The following is a 25,943-nucleotide window of genomic DNA, read 5'->3' as shown; positions in this document are numbered from 1 at the left end:
CTACTGAAAAAAATATTTTGGAGATGGATACACTGCTGGCATGATGGGATGCACCGGATTGACAATGATCAAATCAAATCAAATCAAATTTATTTATATAGCCCTTCGTACATCAGCTGATATCTCAAAGTGCTGTACAGAAACCCAGCCTAAAACCCCAAACAGCAAACAATGCAGGTGTAAAAGCACGGTGGCTAGGAAAAAACTCCCTAGAAAGGCCAAAACCTAGGAAGAAACCTAGAGAGGAACCGGGCTATGTGGGGTGGCCAGTCCTCTTCTGGCTGTGCCGGGTAGAGATTATAACAGAACATGACCAAGATGTTCAAATGTTCATAAATGACCAGCATGGTCAAATAATAATAAGGCAGAACAGTTGAAACTGGAGCAGCAGCACAGTCAGATGGACTGGGGACAGCAAGGAGCCATCATGTCAGGTAGTCCTGGGGCACGGTCCTAGGGCTCAGGTCCTCCGAGAGAGAGAAAGAAAGAGAGAATTAGAGAGATGTTCAGATATCCTGTGGCATTCAAACATTGCTCCACTTTTATGCCCAATGTGTGCCATGGAAACACACTCCACACTATCACACCACCATGATGGATGCATGTACTCATGTGGTTTTCTACATACCTTAGTCCTCCCATCAGCGTGAAACAGCAGGAACTCTGAGTCATCAGACCAGGCAACGTTTTTTCCAATTCTCCAGTGTCCAGCGCTTTTGTTCCTTAGCCCAGTTTCTTGTTTTTTTGCTGAAGGAAGTGGAACTCTGTAAGATCGTCAGCTGCCATACACCATTCGTGTCAAGGTACGACGAGTTGTGCATTATTTTATTAAGTCTTTGGGCACCAATGTCGTACTGGACTGTCAGTTGACTAACTTTAGCCCATCTGTTGCTCTGCACAATTGGTGTTAACCTCCTTTGTCCTCTTTCATCAATGACCTGTTATCGACCACTGGCCTGCCGTTGGCTGGATGTCCTTTGGATGGTTGACTTTTGACACATATGGGAAACTGTTCTTGACACACTCAGCTCTTGACACACTCAAACCGGTGTGCCTGGCACCTACTACCATACCCCGTTCAAAGGTCCTTAAATATTTTGTCTTGCACATTCACCCTCTGAATGGCACACATCCGTGTCTCAATTGGCTCAAGGCTTAAAAATCATTCTTTAACCTTTCTCCTCCCCTTCATCTACACTGATTGAAGTGAATTTAACATGTGACATCAATAAGGGATCATAGCTTTCACCTGGATTCACCTGGTCAGTCTATGTCATGGAAAAAGCAGGTGTTCCTAATATTTTGTACACTCAGTGTAGGCTAATATATGCAGAACTGGACAATTATAGATATAAAAAAAATTGAATTATCGATATCAATAATTCAACATTTTAATATCAATTACAAAAAAAATCCTATCCATTTTTTAAAATGATTTATATCAATATTTAAATTCTCCATTTAATCTTGAGGAATATTGATATCCATTTGAATTGTTGATATATAAACATCTAATTTGTTGATCATTCAATTATTATTTTTGTTTAATAAAATGTTTTTTATAGATCATTTCATTTTTAATATCAATAAATATTTTCTAATATAAAAAAAAATGTATTATTGATATCGAAAATGTAATTATTGATATAAAAAAATTATATGAATATATGTTAAAATGGCTTTCCATATTTCTCCATTGAACCTATGGGGGATTATTGATATAAAAAAGTATATTATCAATATCAATTCTAATTATTGATATTGATAATTCCATTTTTTATATAAAAAATATGATTATTGATATATATTTTTTTAAATGGCTTTTTTTTGACATCTGGTGCCTATGAGGTGTATTCTAAGGTAGAACACATGCATAAGCAAACACAAAGCACATTTTTGTTGTTCAGTTATTCACTCAATGCTTGTTTTGATTTTGCTTCCTGCTGGTTAATTGGCTTGCGTGAAACCATTCAGTGATGCTGTCCAGGCATTTACATAAAACATCACCACTGTCTTTCCAGGAACCCTCTCCTCCCATCCACCCAACCCTCTCTTCTCCTCAGAGTATCCTCTGTTTCCAGAAAACAAAGTGCTAATAAAAGACAACTATCACCGGCATCAACCTTATTTCATCATATGATAATACTTCCTGAACTGGAAATGAATCTGAGACTTGTGGCCCTAGACATTATTCTTGGATTAATAATTAACACGACAAAATCAAAACAAGCATTGAGTGAATAACTGAACAACAAAAATGTGCTTTGTGTTTGCTTATGCATGTGTTCTACCTTGGTGTGTACAGAATACACCTCATAGGCACCAGATGTCAAAATACATGCTAACGCATCTCCTCTCCTCTTAGATGGTATGGGCTTTGAAAGAAAGACATGACTGAGAAACAGTGCAGTGAGGGTTTGCGATATGTTGTAACAAACCTGGCTATGATGAATTCTATGCTCACTTAGTCGATTTGGGGACTATGGAGCATTTTCACCTTGGTGGCTAGAGGGTTCGGAGTTTGATTCTTCTTACAAACAATATCCCCAAATTTGTAGCAATATAGTACCTAGCACATGCAACTCAGACAATTTCTGTCCCCAATTCTTACTTTTAAGATGACTTTCTTTATAACTTTGTCCCGAAATCCGACCCCAAGCGCTGGTGTGAGACCTTGTCCTTGTGGAACGATTTGCGAAACATTTCCAGTCGTCGTCCTTCCACAGCTAGTGCATCCGACTGGGCAGAGGAATGTGTTCAGCTAGAGAGAGGCCTGTAGGATAATACTCCTCAGTATTAAAACTCAGTCCAACTCAGTAAATCTACACTAGCCTGTTTTAAATGTACTGGTTCAAATCACACCATTTCTGAGTCTCAAGTTTGTGTTCGTGTTACACAGAAATGGTCCAAAGCAGGTCACTAGGATCCACATAAAACAGATGCTGGTGAACTTCAACCGATCATGTGAACAGTGTAAGACCAGGGTCTGACTCGTTTTGTAGCCACAAACTGGAGAAGTTCAGGTGCAACCGCCCTCAACCGCCTCCGTATCAAAACATTTTCTCACGTTAAGTGCATGCTGAACAGGACCCAGACCATTGCTGACCCAGACAGGTCAGAAGATCATATGCAAAATGATCTATTTAGGCAGGAAGTGGGTGTGTTGGTGGAATAGGGAGTTGTTCCTGTGTGTGGGAAGACCACCCAGTCCTACCCCAGCTCTGCTCTGGGAGATTTACTGTAAATCAAGCTTCCCTATGGGACTCTCACTTTCAAGTAGGAAACCTGGCACAGTTGCAAAAAACTAGTCTGGGTTATTTACTGGAAGAATGGCTGCTGACGCTATGAAGCTTTGTTTTTTTCATACCATACATGTTTACAAGTGTGTTTTAACACTTTCATGTGGCTTTCATGTAGATGGTTTTATAAGAACAGGGATTCTAACGATAGCATCGTTTTTAGACTTCACCTGTAGAATCTTAGCACGCACAAAAAAAAACTCATAACCAAAACTCATTACTATACTATCTAATGTATTACTCTTCTTTAAATCTCGTCTCCCTTCCACTCAGCTCTATTTAAACCACTTGTAACCATGTGATTAGGCTACCACTGACAAAGGTGAAGGCACAAGGCTCTAAAGCAAGGGTGGGCAACTCCAGTCCCCGAGGGCCTGATTGGTGTCACACCTTTTCTCCGTCCCTAGCAAACACAGCCGATGAATCAAATTGCATTCTAAACTGAAGATCGTGATTAGATAATTATTGGAGTCAGGTGTGTTAGCTGGGGCAAATGTGACACCAAATCAGGCCCTTGAGGACTGGAATTGCCCATCCCTGCTCTTAAAGAATACAATAGTCTGTGACAAAGGTTACTCTACGCATATGAAAGCTACATCAATGAGTTAGTAAATTGGTCAATAAGACCATCTTATTCTGTAAGTCTTGCAATGGGAACTGAGAGTTCAGTTCAGAGTTTGGGATAAGTTAAACGGCAGAGCCAGAGACTCCTTATGGGGGTTAAGAACCACCCCACTGGGCAAAAACGGGTTGAATCAACATGGTTTCCACGTCATTTCAACCTATTTTTTTATGTGATGACGTTGAATGAACGTGGAAAACTAATTGGATTTGAAAAGAAGTCATCATCCTAAGGGAATTTCGTCATTTCTCTCACCCAACTTTGAACCAAAATCCAATGGCATTTCGTTGATTTCATGTTAGATGGAAACTCAACCACATGTAAATCAAAACTAGACGCTGGACTGTGCCAGTGGGATGACACGAGGTCGATCTATTAGGCCGACGTGCCAAAAGTCTGAGTTGTGCCACAAGGTTGGACATTCAGCTCACTCTGAAAGGAGGCGTTGCCAAGGTAACAGTTGTCCCTCTCCCATGTACTCTTCCCTAATTGAGTCTTGTATTATGGAGGGTGAATTCCACAAGCATACAAAGAGGGGATTATTCCCCCTGGCCATAGACTCACTGAAGAGGTTGTTGACGGGAAGAGAGAGAAAGGGGGTAGATGGGGAGGGAGAAATTGAGGGAGAGAAAAAAAAAAGGGGGGGTGAATAAAGAGAAGGGAGGAGAGAGAGATAACAAGGGGGCGGGGGGGGGGCGAGGTTGGATTTTTGACTGTGTGCTGTTCTAATGATCCCCGTTGGTTGCTAGGAAGTCTGGTCTGTTGCACTCCGGTCAGTTGGGGTCTATGCCAGTCATTCTGCCACAGAGGCTTTTCACAACACACATAATTCCTGGCTGTGCTCTTGTCTATTACACTCGTAGTTAGGTCACTGTCTGATGTCTGGGTTTTAGGGTGGCAATCTCAGATATACAAAATCATCTCCGAAGGTCAAGTCATTCTGACACTAGCCCGAGTCCCCCCCCCAAAAAATCGGTTAGCATGGCAATTCCATCTCCTATGTCATTGTCCTGCCAAAACAGCACAAACAGATAAGGGACTCAGGCTAGTGTCAGTATGACTTGACCTTCGGAGATGATTGGTAATTATGAGGTAAAAGAACACCCAGCAGTGGGTTCTCGGTGGTCTCCGCTTAGATAGAACTAGAGACATCCTGTATGGAAGACTTCATGAAACAAAGTTTATTGATACAAAATAACCAAAACAATAGAAGAAATGTCTATATTGGGACAAATGGCAATAAATACAACATTGGATGGGGTCTACATACAGACAGGAGCATTATGGCACAACGAATCATTGAGATATGAAGAACATTTTAAAAAATACCTAAGAAGTTTGGTCACGTGACAGAAACTAACATTTGAGATGATCTTCTGAGAGAGTCTCAAGATAGGCAGCGAAAGTACAAAAACAGAGAACTACAAAAACATTGCAGTGCTTTCAAGTCAAACTGGGACATGACGGCCATGAGCATCTTAACTAAAACCATCCATCTTTTTCTCCTGCCAACCTTCTCTAAAATATGATTGCTGTATATTCAGAATGGATAGAACATAAGTCTCTTACCAAAACTTACCACAGAGCAGTAGACTTGTGGATCAGATTTGAAGGAGATGAAAGAGAACAGACGATATAGTATATTGAAAACAAAGAGGAAAGGAGGGAGCAGGTAAACATGATGTGTAGTGAATTCCAGTGATGGAATGTTTCTCACAGAACTCCCTAGTTGAGTTTCTGAACCGTGAGAACTACAAAACCCATAAAACATAGAAAGAACTTGCCGCATTCTATAAATTATTACGATTGGCCGGAAAATATTGACATTCTAACGAGTTTAAAAGGAATGCTAGATTGATAAACCAACATTTCCCTTTTAGGGGAAAAAAAAACACGTTTAAAAAAAACATAGCAAGGATGGTAAAAGTCTTGCTCTGTTAACAAAATCGTTCCCTCACACTTACTTTACATTACAGTGGCTTTATACCAGAGTAACACATTTGCATCAGTTTAAGCAACTTCATCATAAGTGGTACCACAAAAATTGTATCAAACTACATATAGGCCTACGGTTCTTATGATCCGTCAAGGTACTTGGACATGCAACTACCCTCTGGATTCCGGTAGAAGGCCACTATAAACGTTACATATTCCCAGACACACCGTGTTACACTTGGAACTACTGCTACACAGGGTGACATTTTGACTACGCAAAAAAGCAATGCAGTTGTCCAAACAAGCGTTACTTTTTTGCGAAGCAAAAATGGGGCCCAGAGGGGAACATGGCACCCTATTACCCCATATAGAGCAATTACACATGAGACACAGTCAGTCTAATAGTTGATGCCCTGGTCCTCGTCATAGTGCCCACTGTACTGCTGTTGGTACCCACCCCTGTACTCTTCCTCGTCGTCATGCTGATACTGGTACTCCACCTGGTAGTCGCTGTCACTAATCTCCGATCCATTGGTGCCTGTTCCCAGGCTCCCGTTGCCGTGGCTACCGGCGTGGTTGCCGAGGGTGACGGGCTCTGTGGGCTCTGTGGGGGAGGCGCAGTACTTGGGGTCGTAAATCTGCCTGCCCAGGCCATAGCTGCTCATGCCCTTCTGGGACGCCACCTTGTTGGTGCCCATCTGCAGGGAGATGGTGGAGCTGTCTGCATGCTGTCCCGCCGACTTCTGGTCGTAGATGTCGCGGCGGGTACCTGGAGCCGACATGCCAGCCTGGGGGAGAGGAGGTCAGGTTGGCGGTGGAGCGGTTGGTAGTATGTGTGTGTATGTGACCGATAGTGTGTGTGTGTGAGAGGGAGAAAGAAAAAGAACGCGTGTGCGTACACCTGACCACAGTAACCTTTAGTCGGTAGAGGTCTCGCCCTGTTACAAGATTACTGCTAATTGCTTCCAGGGATTACAGTGGATAGGAATCCATTGCAGCAGAAACCATTGAAGCATAAGAAACACAGCACACACATCAAAGACGACATTCTTACCTGGCTGGCGCCCTTGTTGGTTCCCATCTGCAGGCTGATGGTAGTCTGGTCGTAAGGCTTGTCTGTCTGTGACTTTGGGTCATATAAGTGTCTCCTGGTCCCATACGCTGTCATACCAGACTGGCTGGCACATTTATTTGTTCCCATCTACCCAGGACAGAAACAGCTTTCAGACAAGGCTCCATCCATAAGTCATAATGTCCTCTAATCAAATCTCTTCTATATCTGGCCATTTTTATTGACGACAAATTCATTTCCGATTATGACTGGGATCCATTATTAGTATAACATTTTTTTTTAAAGTGGGAAAATACAAACATGTCTACTGCTATAATATCATTATTTAGTGAAAACAGATGAGATCCATTTAAAGCATTATCTCTCGTCATTGCTATTGTGTGTGCACGACTCACCTGCAGTCCAATCACACATTGTCCAGCCTTAATTTTGTCCTCGTCGAAATGGCGCGTCCTCTTGTCTGCGAACTTCACACCGATGTCACAGTTGGAGTTTGAGCCTTTGGTTTTCGCCTGTTGCATGTTATGAGACAAAGGAACAAAAGTCAGTGATGCTTTCAGTTTTACATGACCATGTTTCTACTCACTATTTCCAACTGTACTGTAATGTAAGCCTACATATTGCTGCATGGGTATGTCAACCAAATAACATTTTATGTCACATGCGCCAATACAACAGGAATGTTACCATGTATCAAACTATGTTACCTTACCATGAAATGCTTACTTACAAGCCCAACCAATTCGTAACCAACATATCGCCCTAACAGATCCACAGATGATGCAATCTCTATTGCACTCCACACTGCCCTTTCCCACCTGGACAAAAGGAACACCTATGTGAGAATGTTATTCATTGACTACAGCTCAGCATTCAACACCATAGTGCCCTCAAAGCTCGTCAATAAGCTAAGGACCCTGGGACTAAACACCTCCCTCTGCAACTGGATCCTGGACCCTGACTGGACACCCCCAGGTGGTGAGGGTAGGTAACAACAAATTGCCACGCTAATCCTCAACACAAGGGCCCCTCAGGGGTGTGTGGTCAGTCCCCTCCTGTACTCCCTATTCACTCATGACTGCACGGCTAGGCACGACTCCACCGCCATCATTAAGTTTGCCGATGACGCAACAGTGGTAGGCCTGATCACCGACAAGACAGTGTTTTTCCGATCCAGGGTTTCAGTACCAATAAAAACTATCTTCATTAATCGTAATCCACTCCTATGACACACTCTGTGTGTTTGGCACTGGGTAATAACGACGTCAGGAACAACTCAGGGTTCTACACTCACCCCGGTCTAATTGAGAACCTACCATACCAGCCAGGGACAGCAGTGTGCTCTGGACCTGGGTCATGTTCCCATTCTCAAACAGGTCATTGGCTTCAAAGATGTCATTGGGACAAAGGCCAAACTTCAGAATGGCTCGGATGAAATTCCCCAGATTTTCCAGCTAGAACAGAACAAAAAAATCAGACTCCGGTTCATTCTAGATATGTAGTCTCGTATAATTAAAAGCATATTTCTCTGAAATACTGTAGCAGCTTTACAGTATACAGCAAAATATCAAATTGTATTTTGTCTCACGTACCTTGTGCCAGTTGAGTTTGGAGTGGTTGGTTTTCTTAATGGAACCAGGCTGCAGTTTGTTAATCAGCCTGAAGCGGAAGAAAACAGTCCATCTCTTACAATTTGATATGAACATAAACAAAATGGTCAACTAAGAGCAATGGAAAATAACAATACACAATTCCGAGTGGTAGTGAAAAGAATGATGGAGCGATTAAGACCACAGCTAATCCTCCGTAGGCCTGTTCAACACCTGATCACTGTTATGGCAACAATATAACATACTGTATTAAGTCTACTTGAGTGATCATCTATCGAGGAATGTGACTAAGTATTCCCCTACATTCTCAGAGCTGACTGAGCTAAAGACCGGTGAAGTCTAAATGGTTTAGTAGCCTGAAGAGGGGAAAAACACCCTTCCAAAACATGTTGGGGGGGGGGGGGGGGGGTAATAATACAAACGAAGACTACTGATTGGAAGAATGGAGAATGGTATTTGTGCATATTGTACCAATGTGTAAAATACCTAAAACAGCAGCATACAAACCCTGTTGGTGAGTGGGTAAATCTAAACACACTTTTTTTCTATAGACAGAAAACTTACTCGCAGAGGATGACTCCGTCCTTGAGGCCCTTCTGGAAGTTCTCTCCAATGGGCATGCCCGTCACCTCCTCGATCCAGAACCGGAGCTCCTCCTCCTTCTGCAGGTCATACTTCCCTGCGATCTGAGAAGACAAAAATACTGTTAACTCCACCTAGTCTTCAACAGTTGTTCAAAATCAAACCCTGTCCCCCTAACCACTGGTTGGGATATGACTTGTTTGGATAGGTAGGCTATAAAACATCAAATACCACTTAGCTTAGAAAAGGGCAAGGTTGAGCAATTACCAGAAACATCCGATCCTGCAAGCAAACACAATCCAAAACACTAACCAACCGAGCCACACACTTAAGGTATCTTGTAATTTGAAACAATTATAACCACAATGCAAGCCTACACCCAGACTACTTTGCATTGCAAACTCAGTAACATCTTTGTATATTTATGTATGTGTTGGCCACAGGGAGTGAGGCAGAGGGAAAGTTATAATAGCCAGGCAGAGGCAGTTTGCTGTTATGAGATTCAAACCATGTTTATGTTCAGTGCAATGCCGCAACAGATTTCTTAGCGAGTAGCACGCCCACTCAATAGTTAGAACTCATGGTCATTGGGCCCAGGCCCTCCACTCCCTGGGAAAGATAGTCTGTTAAAGGGGAGGCTTGAACAATAATTCAGAGGGCTTTTAGCCCAATCTACTGTAAATACAGAACATCTGAGCAATAAAACATAGAGAGAAATCACATATTTTGTGAAGACACTTGAGGTAGCACTTCAGTCCTCACAGTAGAAGGCCAAAGCTTTTCAAGTGAAGCAGTCACACAATTGTCCTAAAAAATAAATTTAAAAAAGGTGGTGCCGACAATGCCGCAAGGTCAGCTTTTCGGGAAAACACTCTCCTCGCCCACGTCTTGGCTGGGTTTTCCCCGAGGCCCGCTGCTAGGAGAAGTAAGACACAGGAAATTACATGGATCGCTGCCCCGCGCCTGAACCCTGGCTTCAGGGGGATTGCTCCACAGGTTCCTAAGACCAGACGGAAACGGTTTCTTTACCCAATGGCTTGATTGAAGGAGAGATAGAAGGGGAAGGAGAGAGACAGACAGACAGAGAGAGACACACACAGAAAGTGAAAATATCAGAGCGACAACTTTATCTGGCGTAGCAGACGGAGAGATTAGAGGGATACTGCGGTCATTCATCTTAAATAGCTATCCTTGGCTGCTTGTTTGAAGCCCAGGGCTTCCAACTGCATTCAGGGCCTGCACGTACATGTATCAACCATCTCAGAGCTGAAGTGCTGATCTAGAATCAGACCCCATGTATTCATTATTATCGAAAAGGCTAAACTGAACGTAGATCAGAACTCCTACTCTGAGACGTTTAATGCATATGGTCCCCCATGGCCATAATATTATTCATCGTGATCTAAATGACAAAACTGATCCTAGATCAGCACTCCCCCTAGGAGACGGCTCCAGGGCTAATTACATGACTAAGGGGAAACTACATGACAGCATGGCCAAAATATTTTTATTTTTATTTTTTATTCTCAGATTTTTCTGGCAATTTTCACATAAAAACTTGACTGGGATGAAGGATGTTAGACATTTGTATCACAAACCATTTGAGGAAATCATGATGAAAGTGGCCATTTTAAACCTATACAACATGTTTACCTATAGCGTGCTCTTAAATATGAAGATGATCTGTATTCTGAAATACAAAGTCTTCACATCTCTAAAAGGACCTTTTTGTTTGGAACAATATACTCTTCAAACATAACATTTCCAGCGTGGGCTCTCTGCTACTTTTGAAGAAATTATCAGTTTTATATACACTACTGTTCAAAAAGTTTGGGGTCACTTAGAAATGTCCTTGTTTTCCATGAAAACACACATGAAATTATTTGCAAAATTAACAGGAAATATAGTCAAGACGTCGACAAGGTTATAAATTCAGCAAATAAAGAAGTCCTCTCACTGTTAACATTGTTAATTTTCAGCAAACTTAACATGTGTAAATATTTGGATGAACATAACAAGATTCAACAACTGAGACATAAACTGAACAAGTTCCACAGACATGTGACTAACAGAAATGGAATAATGTGGTGGGTTTGTGCCTATAGGTAGCGTTGTGATGTCTGGTGAGGACCTGCCTTACAACAGGCCTGCAATAGGAGGACCGAGCACACCCCCATTCTCACTGACAGGGCTGTAGTGGAGCAGGTTGAGAGCTTCAAGTTCCTTGGTGTCCACATCAACAACAAACTAGAATGGTCCAAACAGCAAGACAGTCGTGAAGAGGGCACAACAAAGCCCATTCCCCCTCAGGAAACTAAAAAGATTTGGCATGGGTCCTGAGACCCTCAAAAGGTTCTACAGCTGCACCATCGAGAGCATCCTGACGGGTTGCATCACTGCCTGGTGCGGCAAATGCTCAGCCCCTGACCGCAAGGTACTACAGAGGGTAGTGCGTATGGCCCAGTACATCACTGGGGCTAACCTGCCTGCCTCCCAGGACCTCTAAAAATTGTCAAAGACCCCAGCCACAGAATGTTCTCTCTACTACCGCATGGCAAGCGGTACCGGAGTGCCAAGTCTAAAACAAAAAGGCTTCTCAACAGTTTTTACCCCCAAGCCATAAGACTCCTGAACAGGTAATCCAGACTATTTGCATTGTGTCCCCCCCCCTCTGTTTACACTGCTGCTACTCTCTGTTTATCATATATGCATAGTCACTTTAACTATACATTCATGTACATACTACCTCAATTGGTCCGACCAACAAATGCTCCCGCACATTGGCTAACCGGGCTATCTGCATTGTGTCCCACCCACCAACCCCTCTTTTACGCTACGGCTACTCTCGGTTCATCATATATGCATAGTCACTTTAACGATACCTACATGTACATACTACTTCAATCAGCCTGACTAACCGGTGTCTGTATGTAGCCTTGCTACTGTATATAGCCTGTCTTTTTACTGTTGTTTGTATTTCTTTACCTACCTATTGTTCACCGAATACCTTTTTTTGCACTATTGGTTAGAGCCTGTAAGTAAGCATTTCACTGAATACAACCTGTTGTATTCGGCGCACGTGACAAACTTTGATTTGAGGTGGCGTCAAGCACTCCTCCAGCATCTTTCACTTTTTCTGCTTCTCACGAATGTTCTTCTTTGTGATCTGAACACTTAGATTTGTCTGTCCATAACACTTTTTTTCCAATCTTCCTCTGTCCAGTGTGTGTTCTTTTGCCCATCTTAATCTTTTCCTTTTATTGGCCAGTCTGAGATATGGCTTTTTCTTTGCAACTCTGCCTAGAAGGCCAGCATCCCGGAGTCACCTCTTCACTGTTGACGTTGAGACTGGTGTTTTGCAGGTACTATTTAATGAAGCTGCAAGTTGAGGACTTGTGAGGCATCTGTTTCTTAAACTTGACACTAATTTACTTGTCCTCTTGCTCAATTGTGCACCGGGCCTCCCACTCCTCTTTCTATTCTGGTTAGAGGCAGTTTGCACTGTTCTGTGAAGGGAGTAGTACACAGTGTTTTACGAGATCTTCAGTTTCTTGGCAATTTCTCGCATGGAATAGACTTCATTTCCCAGAACAAGAATAGAATGACGAGTTTCAGAAGAAAGGTCTTTGTTTCTGGCCATTTTGAGCCTGTAATCGAACCCACAAAATGCCGATGCTCCAGATTCTCAACGAGTCTAAAGAAGGACCGTTTTATTGCTTCTTTCATCAGCATAACAGTTTTCAGCTGTGCTAACATAATTGCAAAATGTTTTTCTAATGATCAATTAGCTAATCCAAGTTCATAATTTGTTCATAAAGGCTAACGCAACATACCATTGGAACACGAGTGATGGTTGCTGATGATGGGCCTCTGTACGCCTATGTAGATATTCCATTTAAAAAATAAAATGTTTACAGCTACAATAGTCATTTATAACATTAGCAATGTCTACACTGTATTTCTGACCAATTTGATGTTATTTTAAAACTGGACAACATTTTTGCTTTTCTTTCAAAAACAAGGAAATTTCTAAGTGACCCCAAACTTTTGAACAGTGGTGTATATAGAAATTGACATTATAGGTCCTTAACCAATCACAGCCCTCCTGCAAGGTCGTACAGTCAGCAGGTCACCAGCAGAGAGGTTCCTTTGAATCTAGTTTTCCCATTAACTGTGTTGGCGGTGCTCATTAAAATGTATCACAACTTCGAAAGCAGCAGAGAGTCCACTCTGGACATGTGATGTATTTGTACAGTATATTGTTTAAAACAATGCCTAAAAAAACGAACTAAATCCAAAAGGGCACTTTTGAGATATTCATATTTATAGTTAAGGTTTAATAAATTAATGTGTAAAATTGTTTTTCAGAATATATACTGGGTGTAGAAAACATTAGGAACACCTGCTCTTTCCATGACAGACTCACCAGGTGTGTACAGGTGAAAGCTGTGATCCCTTATTGATGTCACTTGTTAAATCCACTTCAATCAGTGTAGATGAAGGGGAGGAGACAGGTTAAAGAAAGATTTTTAAGCCTCGAGACATGGATTGTGTATATGTGCCACTCAGTGGGTGAAAGGGCAAGACAAAATATTTCAGTGCCTTTGAACGGGGTATGGTAGCAGGTGCCAGGCGCACCGGTTTGAGTGTCAAGAACTGCAACGCTGCTGGGTTTATCACACTCAACAATTTCCCATGTAACAAGAGTGGTCCACCACCCAAAGGACATCCAGCCAACTTAACTCAACTGTGGGAGGAATTGGAGTCAACATGGGCCAGCATCCTTGTGGAATGCTTTCAACACCTTGTTGAGTCCATGTCCCAACGAATTGAGGCTCTTCTGAGGGCAAAAGTGGGTGCAACACAATATTAGGAAGGTGTTTTGTACACTCAGTAGATATACCACATATTGAAGAGCACACTAGGAATATAATGTGAGTATAATGACACCAAGGTGTTGTCTGTATCATGTATCATTGGGTCTAACAGGGGCTGGCTAGATAGATAGATAGATATATTATTTTTAACCAATATCTACATAAATAAAAAGGGCCTAAAATGGCCACTTTCAAGTTATAATTTTTGGGGGTGTTTTACAAATGTAAAAAGCACACCAACATCCTTCCTCCCTATTAACTTTCTGTGAGAGAATTGCCAGAACAAATCAGAGATACCAAAATTGTAATCGCCCTAATGAGGTATTGTTTTTACTCTCCGGGATACAGGAACAACTCCCGCAGGTTATGGTACAGTAACTCTTATCCTACGAGGTCCAGAGCCTGTTGGTTTTCTGTTGTACCTGATAATTAATTGGTGTCCCAGGTCTAAATCGGTCCCTGATTACAGGGGAACAATGAAAACAATGGTCCAGACTTGAGTTTGAGGGCTGTAGTGCATCCTTTTCCATTAGCGTGGTTACAGGTTCAATTTCAGCCAGGTACATTTTCCACTTCATATTAACTAGGCTACTTAAAAATTAAAAATAAATTATTCGCTACTCCGTCGAGCCCTCTCCCACTAGAATGAACGATGTGCATCTTCTAGCGATCTACTGATAGGCTAAGCGCCTGTCAGTCGTCACAAAGTGAGCAATGACAGGGAAATGCTGCACAGTATAAAATGCGAAGAGAGAGGTTTCACTCCTGCCAAAATAAACCCAATGCGTTTCTATGGGATTATTTTGGACCCAAGATTGTCACCTGCCTTCGTGCCTTTGAGAGGACTCCCATTGTTAGGGTGGAGAAATTGGCATCCCGTCAATATATACAGATCTCTGGTTGCAGGAGTTTGACACACTTCATTTATGATTTTCTTTCGAGTGTCTCATATAGCCAGTCACATGGTGCATGGTGGGCCTAGACTACTTACTGTGTGTTGATTGACAACTGATGAAAAGATGTTGAACTGACTGAATAAAGTCGATCTCCTATATCCCTTTCCCATTCATAAATCATGCAAAGTGGTTGTCCATGGTATCGCATAGGTTTTTCTTTCCAAGGAAGTCGGGACCTGCCAGTTAGTGACGCTAAAGTGAATGACTCTCGTCTCATCAGCCTACCAAATCGCATCGGTGAGAGCCATTCATTTGGCTCCCTAATTTTCATAGGCTACTGGTAGGCCTAGTCTTTCTGTTGCGATTATCTGCAGATAACTGATTAAAAGACTCGATGAAACTGGTGAATCATCACTGCAGGAATAATTGGTAGTGGAGAGCCTCATTCTGCATTAAAACAGAATAACAATATAAAAAATATATCTATTGACCTTAGTAGGGAATCAACTAAATATTTTTAAAAAAATGTATTATATTTGCCCAAGTTTATCATAAGACATGGACAGAATGCATCAGTGATTTATATTATATTATATTGGTAATGAAAACACTCCTCTGGTAGATGGAAAGGCTTGCCCAGAAACCATCTCAATTAAATGTGAACTACAAAGTAACCTACTCTTACCTGGCAGAATGATATCATGATTATTTTCATCAAGTGGGTATTTGCTTCGCACTGCTAAACAGCCTCTTGCTAGGTGTGCAATTGAATTAAAGGGTAACTACACACAAACTTTTACATTTCTCCGATTTTCCCAGACCTCAAATGTAGTCCACTGATGTGGTTTAAGCATGGTTGTGGACTTAGAAAAACAACAAAATTGGATGTTCTATGAAAAACTAAGGGGGGAAAAAAGGGAAAAGTAATACATAATTTGAAGAACAAACATAGTTGTGGCAATTCGTATTTTGCAGTAAATAAGACTAATTTAAAGAGAAGACCGGTTAAATGTTTAAAAAAAAGGTATAATGTTATCTTACTTAGAAAACAGTCCTGATCATTCACTCATTTAGATATATCTATTAACCCTTATTTAACTAGGCAAGTCAGTTAAGAACAAATTATTACTTATAATGATGACCAACCCCAGCCAAACCCTAACCCGGACGACGCTGGGCCAATTGTGCGCCGCCCTATGGTGGCCGGTTATAAGACAGAATCGAACCAGGGTCTGTAGTGACACCTCCAGCACTGAGATGCAGTGCCTGACACCTAGACAATATCCATAACAAACTGAATTAATATTTTCTTAGTAATTAAAATGTATTTTTACACAATACCACAACCCTTTTTCCAATCTGTGAGGTAAACTCTATAAAGTATTCAATAATTGCAGATAGAATCAAGGTATTAGGATGTAACAGAGGCTGCCAAAATAGAGCCAAAAATGGACAAAGATGTTGAACCCTGGCGGCGCCTGGCTGGCTACTTTTTCTATTTGGCTGGCTAGTCTAAGTACTTGTGGAAAACACTGCTCTAAAAGATCAGTCTGGCACGCAAGGACAGATCTGACTGTCTCATATGGGGAAACCAGAGTTTCAGACTGTACGGTATAGTCATTGTATCTGGATATCAAGGAGAAAATCTGACTCACAAACCCTTATTCACTAAAGATTTCATGAACAGAGATTGTGAGCCATGTATGGGCCATTTCCATGCAATATTTTCAACAGTGAAGAGGCAACTCTGGGATGCTGGCCTTCTGGCAGAGTTGCAAAGAAAAAGCCATATCTCAGACTGGCCAATAATCTTTTATTTTTAAGATGGGCAACAAAAAAAAACAGATACTGGACAGAGGAACTCTGCCTAGGCTAGCATCCCGGAGTCGCCTCTTCACTGTTGAGACGGGTGTTTTGCAGGTACTATTTAATGAAGCTGCCAGTTGAGGACTTGTGAGGCGTCTGTTTCTCAAACTAGACACTAATGTACTTGTCCCCTTGCTCAGTTGTACACTGGGGCCTCCCACTCCTCTTTCTAATCTGGTTAGAGACAACGCTGTTCTGTGAAGAGAGTAGTACACAGCGTTGTACAAGATCTTCAGTTTCTTGGCAATTTCTCACATGGAACAGCCTACATTTCTCAGAACAGGAATAGACTGACGAGTTTCAGAAGAAAGGTCTTTGTTTCTGGCCATTTTGAGCCGGTAATCAAACCCATAAATGCTGATGCTCCAGATACTCAACTAGTCTAAAGGCCAGTTTTATTGCTTCTTTAATTAGCACAACAGTTTTCAGCTGTGCTAACATAATTGCAAAAGGGTTTTCTAATGATCAATTAGCATTTTAAAATTATAAACTTGTAACACAGGAGTGATGGTTGCTGATAATGGGCCTTGTGTAGGCCGATGTGGATATTCCATTAAAAAAAGGTTACAATAGTCATTTACAACATTAACAATGTCTACGCTGTATTTCTGATCAATTTGATGTTATTTTAAATGGACAATTTTCTTGTGCTTTTCTTTCAAAAACAAGGACATTTCTAAGTGACAAACTTTTGAACGGTAGTATACATATTACCTCAATTACCTTGACTAACCCCTTACCCCAGCACATTGACCGGTACCCTTGTATATAGCCTTGTTTTTGTTATTTTATTGTGTTATTTTTTTCTTTCTCCTTTCGTTTATTTTGCTAATTTTTCAGACAAAAAAAGAAACTGCACTGTTGGTTAAGTAAGCATTTCACAGTAAGGTCTACACCGGTTGTATTCGGTGCCTGTGACAAATTAAATTGGATTTGAATCAGTCTGTTTTATTCTACCACTGCTGCTTGTCAGACTGAAGATACCACAATGTCAGAACAGAGCCTCGTCAAGTTCTGTGTCTGTCTGTGTTTATCAGGGAACAGCGGAGTTAGAGGTTCAAGAGAGATCCCACATCTGTAATTTATTAAACCCCCCCAGTCTGCACTTGGGTTACACACAAGGTTATCAATGCCTGCAGCTCTCTCTGCCTATGGTGAAAACAAGCAAACAACAGGTTTTCCAAAGGTTCAGAGCCATCTGTGATAGGCTTAATCCTACACACACACACACACACACACACACACACACACACACACACACACACACTAACCTCTGCTGAAAGCAATCAGTAGTCCTCCTTCAGCAAGAGAGGACTCAAACCCCACCAACCTCTCCCTCCCCCTTCACACAAAACATCGTGTCTAACAGTTCATCACCCGCCATAATGTCAAATGAGAAATCTGTCAAGATTAAAAAGAGCTAACCACTTTCATTATCGCTCAAAGGCTCTGTGTAGGAAAGATGGCAGCCCTTCCTACAAAGACCAGCAGTCTTCAAAAAGTGCAAAGAGTCTTTAATGGGATTAAATGGAGGGGGAAAGTTGATGCGATGTCCCAGAAATGCATTCATTTGACTCGTATCCCACACTGGGAGGGTCAGAGGTCAATGTGAGAGGTAGATAAAGGAAAAAGTTTGCTCGTAACCTCGTGTCACACCAAACAAGCTACATTAGGCTAGCCGTTGCTATGAGACCCAGAAGACACAAGTCCCACACAGCGAGTCCCTTTAAAAAACGTCCCATGGAGAGCTGAGAGGGGAGCGTTAACAGTCCCTGTTAGAGTCTAGAAAATCACTCATGTCCAAACAATAGCTTCAGTGTTCTTGATAGAGCAGAACTAGCTAGGCATTCATAGACGAAAGAGGGGGAGAAACACAGGACTAGCCAAAAAGACCTTGATTCATCTTTCTCTTTCTTAGACATGCAGAGAAAGAAACCCCCTCTTCTTATACTACCACTGCTGCCCACACAACTGGAAGTATTTTCTGATGAGTCTGGGGAATGGAGAGAACATCTGGCCTGAAAAAAGAATGAGAGCGTTGTATTGTAAATGGGCCGCTCCTTCAGGATACGACATTACGGTACTGTGAAAGTTAGCCTACGTTAGTGCAAAAATGACAGGCTTTGCCCTCCAAAACCTTAATGTATGCTCCTACAAAATCCCAAACCTGTTTAAATATTGGTTATCCATTTATTGTAGAGGAAATGGCATTGAATGGAGCCTTGACAATAGAGACAGCTGGTTGTGTTTTAATAAATTATTAACCTTACGTGCCTCTGAGAAATGTTCAATGGAGTGGAATGATGCAGCAATTTTTTTCTGTGACGAGTGTGAGGTGAGGTAGAAACAATTACACCATCTGTTTACGTTGCCCTAGGCCCATTGTCATAGTGCTGTTTGTTGACATACAGTAAGAACGTGTTAACAGAGACACAAGTAAAGCTGGAAGGCGGCCATTTTCCACATTGTGTGGACATTTTCCCCCATTTCCAATTCAAATCTGGCTCTATCCGTCCTCACCTGTGAGCCATGACTCAAAATGTCACTGTTATCCTTAGGACACCTCCTCCTGACCTGATAATATAAAAATAACCAAAAAGGAAATAACTCCCGATATGTCAAAAACAGAAAGTGCTGCTGCTCCATCCTGTGTTCTTCCTGGGTTTGAAGGGTAATTATAGTGAGTGTTTACGTAACAGCACTCAGGAAGACTCCTTCCTGTTCTCCTTGAGATGTCAGCGTGGGGTTTAAAAGGCCACTCTGGGACATCCTCAACGGATGGAGGATGGCCAAGTTAGCACTTTAGAGGAGTGTCAACAAAATCATGACATTCCCTCCCAACAGCCATGTGTTGTGGTGGTAGAACTAATTAAATGACACACACACACGCACACACTGGCCCCAGTTTTCTGAACTATATGAACATATTTTGCATTTACATTCTATTATGCAAAACAGAACAAGTGGGGAGTATTCCTGGGAGTTAAATGCAAATATTTCTGGACTGATACACTTGAGCGTAATCTATTCAGCCCTCTTTCAAACAACTAACTGCCAAGCCGACACCACAAACATGTCTTTGTTCTGTGCGGCTGGACATGGGTTAACCCTAAATACTGTAGTCAGGGGAGCTATTTTAAGTCCTATGGATGAGGTGCACTGTGCACATGATGTTCACCACAGCCTTATCTCTTGTGCACAGGAGCGAAAAGTAGCTGTGGACACGTAAGCTGCAGGTACAATACAAGGGCGGTGTGTAAACGTTGTCTGATTACTGAAGGAGGTCAGCCAGAGTCATGGGAAAGGTGGCATGAACTCATCCTTATTGCAAATGATGCAAGTGGTGTCCTCTTTGTGGGATTAACCAGTATGCGTTGAAAGTTGATGAGAAAGAAAGTGTTTGGTTTCACGTTGGGGTATTCATGACACGAACATGTCTATACCGGTATAGCCCACTTCTACTGCGTCTCTACTGTAGGGTTGAAGGTTACAGGGGTATATGTAACATTAGATGAGATGTCCATGTGCCAACACTTTCAGCCTGGTTTTCATAGTTTAAAAAAAAAATGGTATTTTCTCTTGCTAGCACTTCCTAGCGGACTGGAGGTTTAAGTGTCCTGTCCTCGAGCCAGCACAGATGGTCAGACCATCACAGCACCATTTTATTACAGTCCTTACTGTTAAGGGTTATGGCAAAAAAATAGGCACGCCTTACAGTGGTCTTACAGATGTCACAGATTACAAAGTCCTCCAAGTATCTGTACTACTAAAGAAAAAGCGATAACCACAACAGTTTCAGCCCTGTATCAGATTCATAACGTTTTGGATGGTGTCAGATAACACAACGCAGGAAGCCAGAACTTGAGGTATGACTGAAGACCAGGGCAAGGGTATTTTACAAAGTAGGCTAATTCACTTTAATTACTTTTGCAATTACTGGACAAAGCAACTTCCTTTGTGGTGTAGCGCTCCATTGTACTCCTCAGTGCATTGTAAGTATTAATAAATAGCACATACAAGCATTTCCCATCTCTGTAAGTAAAATAAACATAGGACGTGGTCAATACCATTTCAAGAAAGTCAATAAATACATTTCCTGAATCCACTGAGTTGAAAAGGAATCGGCCACAATCACCCAAGCCTGCTACACCAGCACAATGTCCTACATTGTTGCTGTCTGGCATACAGCCATACTTGTGAAGATGTTGTGTGGTGGTTTTTAACAATTAAAGTATCAAAGGCTGTGTAAGGTGATGTTGACAACCTGGTGACAGGCAGTTACACACACCAAAGCTCCCACTGTGGTCTTGACATGATGGGAGCCTCCCATTGTGATCAGCTGTTTACTTCCTGGAACACATCTGAGTGCCAGCCTGCCAGGAGTTACCACGAAAACTATGACCAAGAACCCATGTGGAGGGCTCTACTAGGGCTTTAACTCTACTATTACAGTAGCTTCCTGGACTCAGATTTAGCATATTCCTGGATTAAAAAGCACTTTCAATGGAGAATACCCATTGAGCATGCTTAAGTCCAGGAGTAAGCTTAATCTGGGTCTGGGAAACTAGTCCAAAGAGGCCCAAAGGATTTGCCTAAAAGTGCCGTATGCAGATCTTCACTAGAAAGGAATATTAAAATGGCATGATGTAAGGGGGGGGGGGCTACGAGGTTTTTGTACTCCGCTTGACAGTTCAGAGACATTCATGGCACTTCCTATGGAACACAATCTCGCATTTCTTTTCCACAAGCCGTCGCAGCAGACCACTGAAGGGCTGGCATATCTCTGTCAGACTTCTAATAAAGCGTATCATCTGGCAGACCACATGGAAAATGTCTCAGCTCACACTGGAAGGAGGCGGGGATCGGGATGGAACCATTGCTTCGCATGGATGGAATGACCCACTTCGGACTCCATTTAGAAAGGGAGTGAAAGGACAAAAACCCACTGGAGAGGAGCTGTGGATATCGGTAACTCCTGGCCCTAGTAAAGGGGGGGGGGTGATCCACCTCTTTAGTTATTTATTGTGTGGGACATACAGTACGTGTGGATCATAGACCTCTGGGCCATCTGGGATTCTCCCCAGGAGCAATGTGCTCAATTGAGCAGAAGCCAACAAAAAAAAACCCACAGAGGATTTGGCAAGGGGCCCAGCCCATCATTCAACAGCTAAAAAGATTCATATTTAATTTGCATGCTATATTGCTGAACGGTAGATAGAAAGACATCTAGGGGACCCTGTAAAACAATAGTAGCAAATTGATTCCACATGAGTCTGACAATGAAGGCGACACTGCAGTTTTACACTGTGTATAAAAATAAAAATAAACTACATTGAGGTCAGACAAGGAGAAAGCATTGTTGAGGCGGATGTAGTCTAGTACTGCAGACTTCACTCAGCAGTATAGGGACCCTTACACAACCCGTATAGGGCTCCACCCACTATGTTGGAGCAACAATGAGTTGTTGGCCTTGCCAATCATTCATGACGCTTTCATCCTTTCCTGTAGCAAAAAAAGATCATAAGGGAATATTGTACACACACACACACAATGTAGAATTGTTTTCATCCAGCATCACTGTAGCCCAAAATAAGTTGCACTTGTGAAAGGTCTTGGAAAAGTGGATCATGAATGGCAATACTTGACATACAGCCTATTTTTTTTTCCAACGCAGTGTTCTTGCTGAGAAAATTACACATTTATGTTAAAGACATTAAATCACAGGAAATGTGTGTGGGGGTGGGTGGGGGTTCTGCACCCTGTAACCTGATAGACTATCCCTTTTGGGCCAAATTGTGCAACAAGACAAAGGGCACATTGATTAAGAAATTGAGCAGAATTCATACTGATTTACGTGGCCATTTGCCAACACACACTTTCCACAATTAGAAAAAAAGTTTCAGGTCGTATCGAGAGGAAATGTATGCACCGACTTGATGCGAAGCAGTTTCACGGTGATCCATTTCATGTAAATAATAACTTTTCTCCCAAACACCTCTCATTTAATCACTTTGATAGGTAAAATGGTATAATCCTAATATTCACGCACGCTTACCTTGCTTCTCAATTCTGCAGTCAAACCGTACACTGGACCCTTGTTGAATTGAGTCATTTTCTTTGTTTTGCAAATGTAAAACAGTGTCAATAACTTGCAACAAAAAAAAGTTGCGCCTTCTTCCACGTTTCCTCTGTTACAAAGTAGCAAGTTCCGTACAAGAGTTACAATTATGAAAATAAATCCGTAAACCTCTTTAATGTCCCGATTCTTCGGCGAGTAGATGGAAAGAGAACGGAATTGACCTTGCACAGAAAGTTCTGGTTCGCAGTAGATAGCTTGTCTTTCGACCGAAAAAAAAGAGAGACCTGCGGTAAGCCAATCAGAAGCCTTGATTTCCCCTGCACTCGCTCATGGATCGCAAGGAAGATAAAGAAACAAGGATGTTAAACACACGTTATTCACAATAACAGATTCACAATTTGGTTGGTCAAGTATCCCCTGATTAGGCTATATGACTATTATTGTTATCATTAGGCTACCATTCAATCCTTTTTTCCCATAAAATATCAATAGAATATAAAGTGAATGACAAACAATACAAATCATTTATGAAGATATCTAATTGCATTATAGTAGGCTATCATGCAGCATATGCCTCTCTTCCAAGAGTCCTCCACCACAGGATGGTTTAGGGTAGTAATGCAAGAGTGACATAAATAATGCCTCCTTCCACAATGCATTGAGAAATGACACGTTTTACACTAGACTGAGATCAGCTCTAAAAAAACAGCCTCTAGTAAGTATCTGTCTATACTATCTCTACTAAAGTTAGCTGAATGCAAACAAATCATCCCCCCCTCCCTGCATCCCTCCCCCTCCCTCCATGTGTTTCCTGTCCCCTGAGCAGTGCCATCAAGGGACTCCAAGTGTCCATAAACAGGAAGACTGTCCACAATGGAAACTTGCTGCCAGAACTGCTCATCCTGAAAATAACACAAGCAGAGCTACCCTCTGAAGAACTCCCCATGCGATTCCCACCGTGAGGCCTAGCTGGGTCTCAGTCTCTGCCTTTTCCTCTGAAACACTCAGGGTGGTCTAGGCCTAGTCTACTAGTCTGTCTCCACTCCTGAAATAGTTCTGGGTTAAATGTCTGAGAAAAAGTCATTGGAATTTTTTTTCATGATGACAGTCATACTATTACTGTATATGCCTCATGGAAAGAGTCAAGTGCATGTTATTATTACTGTTGGATTGAGTGTAGGCTGTCTATGTCAAACATTTTCATTCTGTACATGAAACATATTCATGAGTATGATTCTGGTGTTTTGGATGTTACTTAGGTGATGAGAAAAAAAAGTAAGGGAGGGAATTGGTATTCACCTAGGTAGGTAACAGTTGCCACAAAAATGAAAAACAAACTGTGAATGGAAATTCAATGACCTTTTTCCAACTTGCACAAGCAGTGACTACACAGACTCCACTGATCTGATTCAGCTCTTGTTCCAGTTTAACCTGTTACGTAATTATTACAGTGCATCATTTCTTGTTCACCAACAACGAATAAATGCCAACTGCACAATTACTGTAGGTAGTGTACTACTTACTGCATGCTTGATCCACAGTTCCCTGAAGCAATGACTGTTAGCCATTATGATTTTGCTTAGGAAGGGAGATAGCTAAGACTTTCAATTTACCGAAAACTATTGTACAAGGTAAGACAATTGCGTAGTGCAGAAGACATTTCTCATGGAAACTGACAGTGGGATTATTTCAGCACATTGCAATGCCAAGACATTTACTGATAAGTCCATCAGTCATTCTTTTCTCTCTCTACATCAGGTCCTGCCGGGAAATAGGCTACATGACATGGAACTGTATTCCTGCGTGTTAAAAATGAGCGGAAACAGATATGTCTGTTTTCATGTTTTGTGTGCGTGTGTGCGTGTGTGTGCGTGTGTGTGCGTGTGTTTGTGAGCCTATAGTGCTCAAACTCAAAAATGAGTAGAGCAGAGTACTGGCAACCAGTCATTGCCCATCAAATACTACCCAGTAAAATAAAACACATTTTCCCATTTTTCCCAGCGTGAGAATAGCTGCCACTGTAGGAAAAGATAGTTGCCTGGCGACCCAAACTCCTTGCTCAGGCCAAATGCTATGCCATGCCCATAGATATTAGTTTCTGCTCCACAATGAGGGGATTTGATTATCTGGACTATATTACACTCATGGGAGGAGTTTGCACCAGGGAAAAGTGATTGGATTTATTTAGGATTATAATTATTTTGGGGGGAACCGGGCTGCCTCCTGGGTGTAAGCCAGGTGCCCCATTCAAAGCCCACAGTGAAGTCGACTCTAGCCTAGGCTAGATTAACCACGTGGAGTAGTGTGAAGGAATCTGTATTTTCAATTGCGAAAGTGATTGCTTTTGATAAAAATGCTTTTTCTGCCTACCAATGAAAACTAGTATTATGGATATATGTTGTATGTTTCTGGATGATGCACCATGCTGCCTTGTTGACAACATGGCCGAGCAGTGCAGATTACTGCTCCATTTGAGAAGGGTGCTCCACCCTCACCGCTTTTGCCCGTTCACGTCACAGGCCACAGACCAGTGCACCACAGTTCAGATTAATAGAACTCTCTCCGCGAGTCTGGATCTGAATACTGGATCTGAATATTTCCCGATGATTTCTAGAATGCAAACACATTCTAACCGTTCTGATTTGTCCCAGAAACCGATGGGTTGGGCCAGAGCCAGAACACAAGTGGGTAAAGCGGCATTCTAAAATTTGCCATTGGCTTTGATATTCTGATTGGTTAGAGATGATCCAATCACTGATGACTTTGTTTTGTACAACACCCATTATTTTGATGTCACTACAAAAAACTTCAGCGATGGCAGTCTTAGACTGAAGTATGTAGCGAACATAGAGTAGCCAAAGAATTCAGTTTCAGTCGTCAGGCAACAAAGATAGTACTCACCATGTCTGGGCCTCTTGGGATTAATGTACCGGTACTTGAAGTACTTATCTCATGATCTCATTCAAATGCCCTTGTATGGTCATCACATATCTGGGAGTGCCAAGTTTCCCTCTCCTATGCGGTGAGCCCGTCATCCCACTCACCCCAACTCGGAATTCTCCCCAGCTATGGACATTGGCTCCTACTGTCATGCATGATTTACTA

At 42.0% G+C, this 25,943-nt stretch overlaps 1 protein-coding gene across 1 annotated transcript; it reads right to left on the bottom strand.

The window, feature by feature from the left end:
* Window positions 1-5,081: 5,081 nt before the first annotated feature.
* On the bottom strand, window positions 5,082-23,118 carry LOC124009776 (calponin-3-like). Its single transcript, XM_046321931.1, has 7 exons — window positions 22,815-23,118; window positions 9,103-9,224; window positions 8,521-8,587; window positions 8,245-8,382; window positions 7,324-7,440; window positions 6,911-7,057; window positions 5,082-6,644 (listed from the first exon to the last, which is right to left on the bottom strand). Exons 1-7 carry the CDS (start codon window positions 22,869-22,871, stop codon window positions 6,255-6,257), a joined length of 1,038 nt encoding a protein of 345 aa, XP_046177887.1. The 5' UTR covers window positions 22,872-23,118; the 3' UTR covers window positions 5,082-6,254.
* Between the last annotated feature and the right edge of the window lie 2,825 nt (window positions 23,119-25,943).

Source organism: Oncorhynchus gorbuscha, linkage group LG22, assembly GCF_021184085.1.
Source record: "Oncorhynchus gorbuscha isolate QuinsamMale2020 ecotype Even-year linkage group LG22, OgorEven_v1.0, whole genome shotgun sequence".
NCBI classification, from domain to species: domain Eukaryota; kingdom Metazoa; phylum Chordata; class Actinopteri; order Salmoniformes; family Salmonidae; genus Oncorhynchus; species Oncorhynchus gorbuscha.
Note: the sequence above shows the minus strand (reverse complement) of the source record. Positions and strands in the feature narration are given on the sequence as shown.

Excerpts from the sequence above, each read along its gene's own strand:
- LOC124009776 (XM_046321931.1), bottom strand. The coding sequence starts at position 22,871 with ATGACTCAATTCAACAAGGGTCCAGTGTACGGTTTGACTGCAGAATTG. Across the intron at positions 7,441-8,244 it reads TGCTGTCCCTGGCTGGTATG|GCGAAAACCAAAGGCTCAAA; the intron begins GTAGGTTCTCAA and ends AACATGCAACAG. Across the intron at positions 7,058-7,323 it reads AATGTGTGATTGGACTGCAG|ATGGGAACAAATAAATGTGC; the intron begins GTGAGTCGTGCA and ends TGTCCTGGGTAG.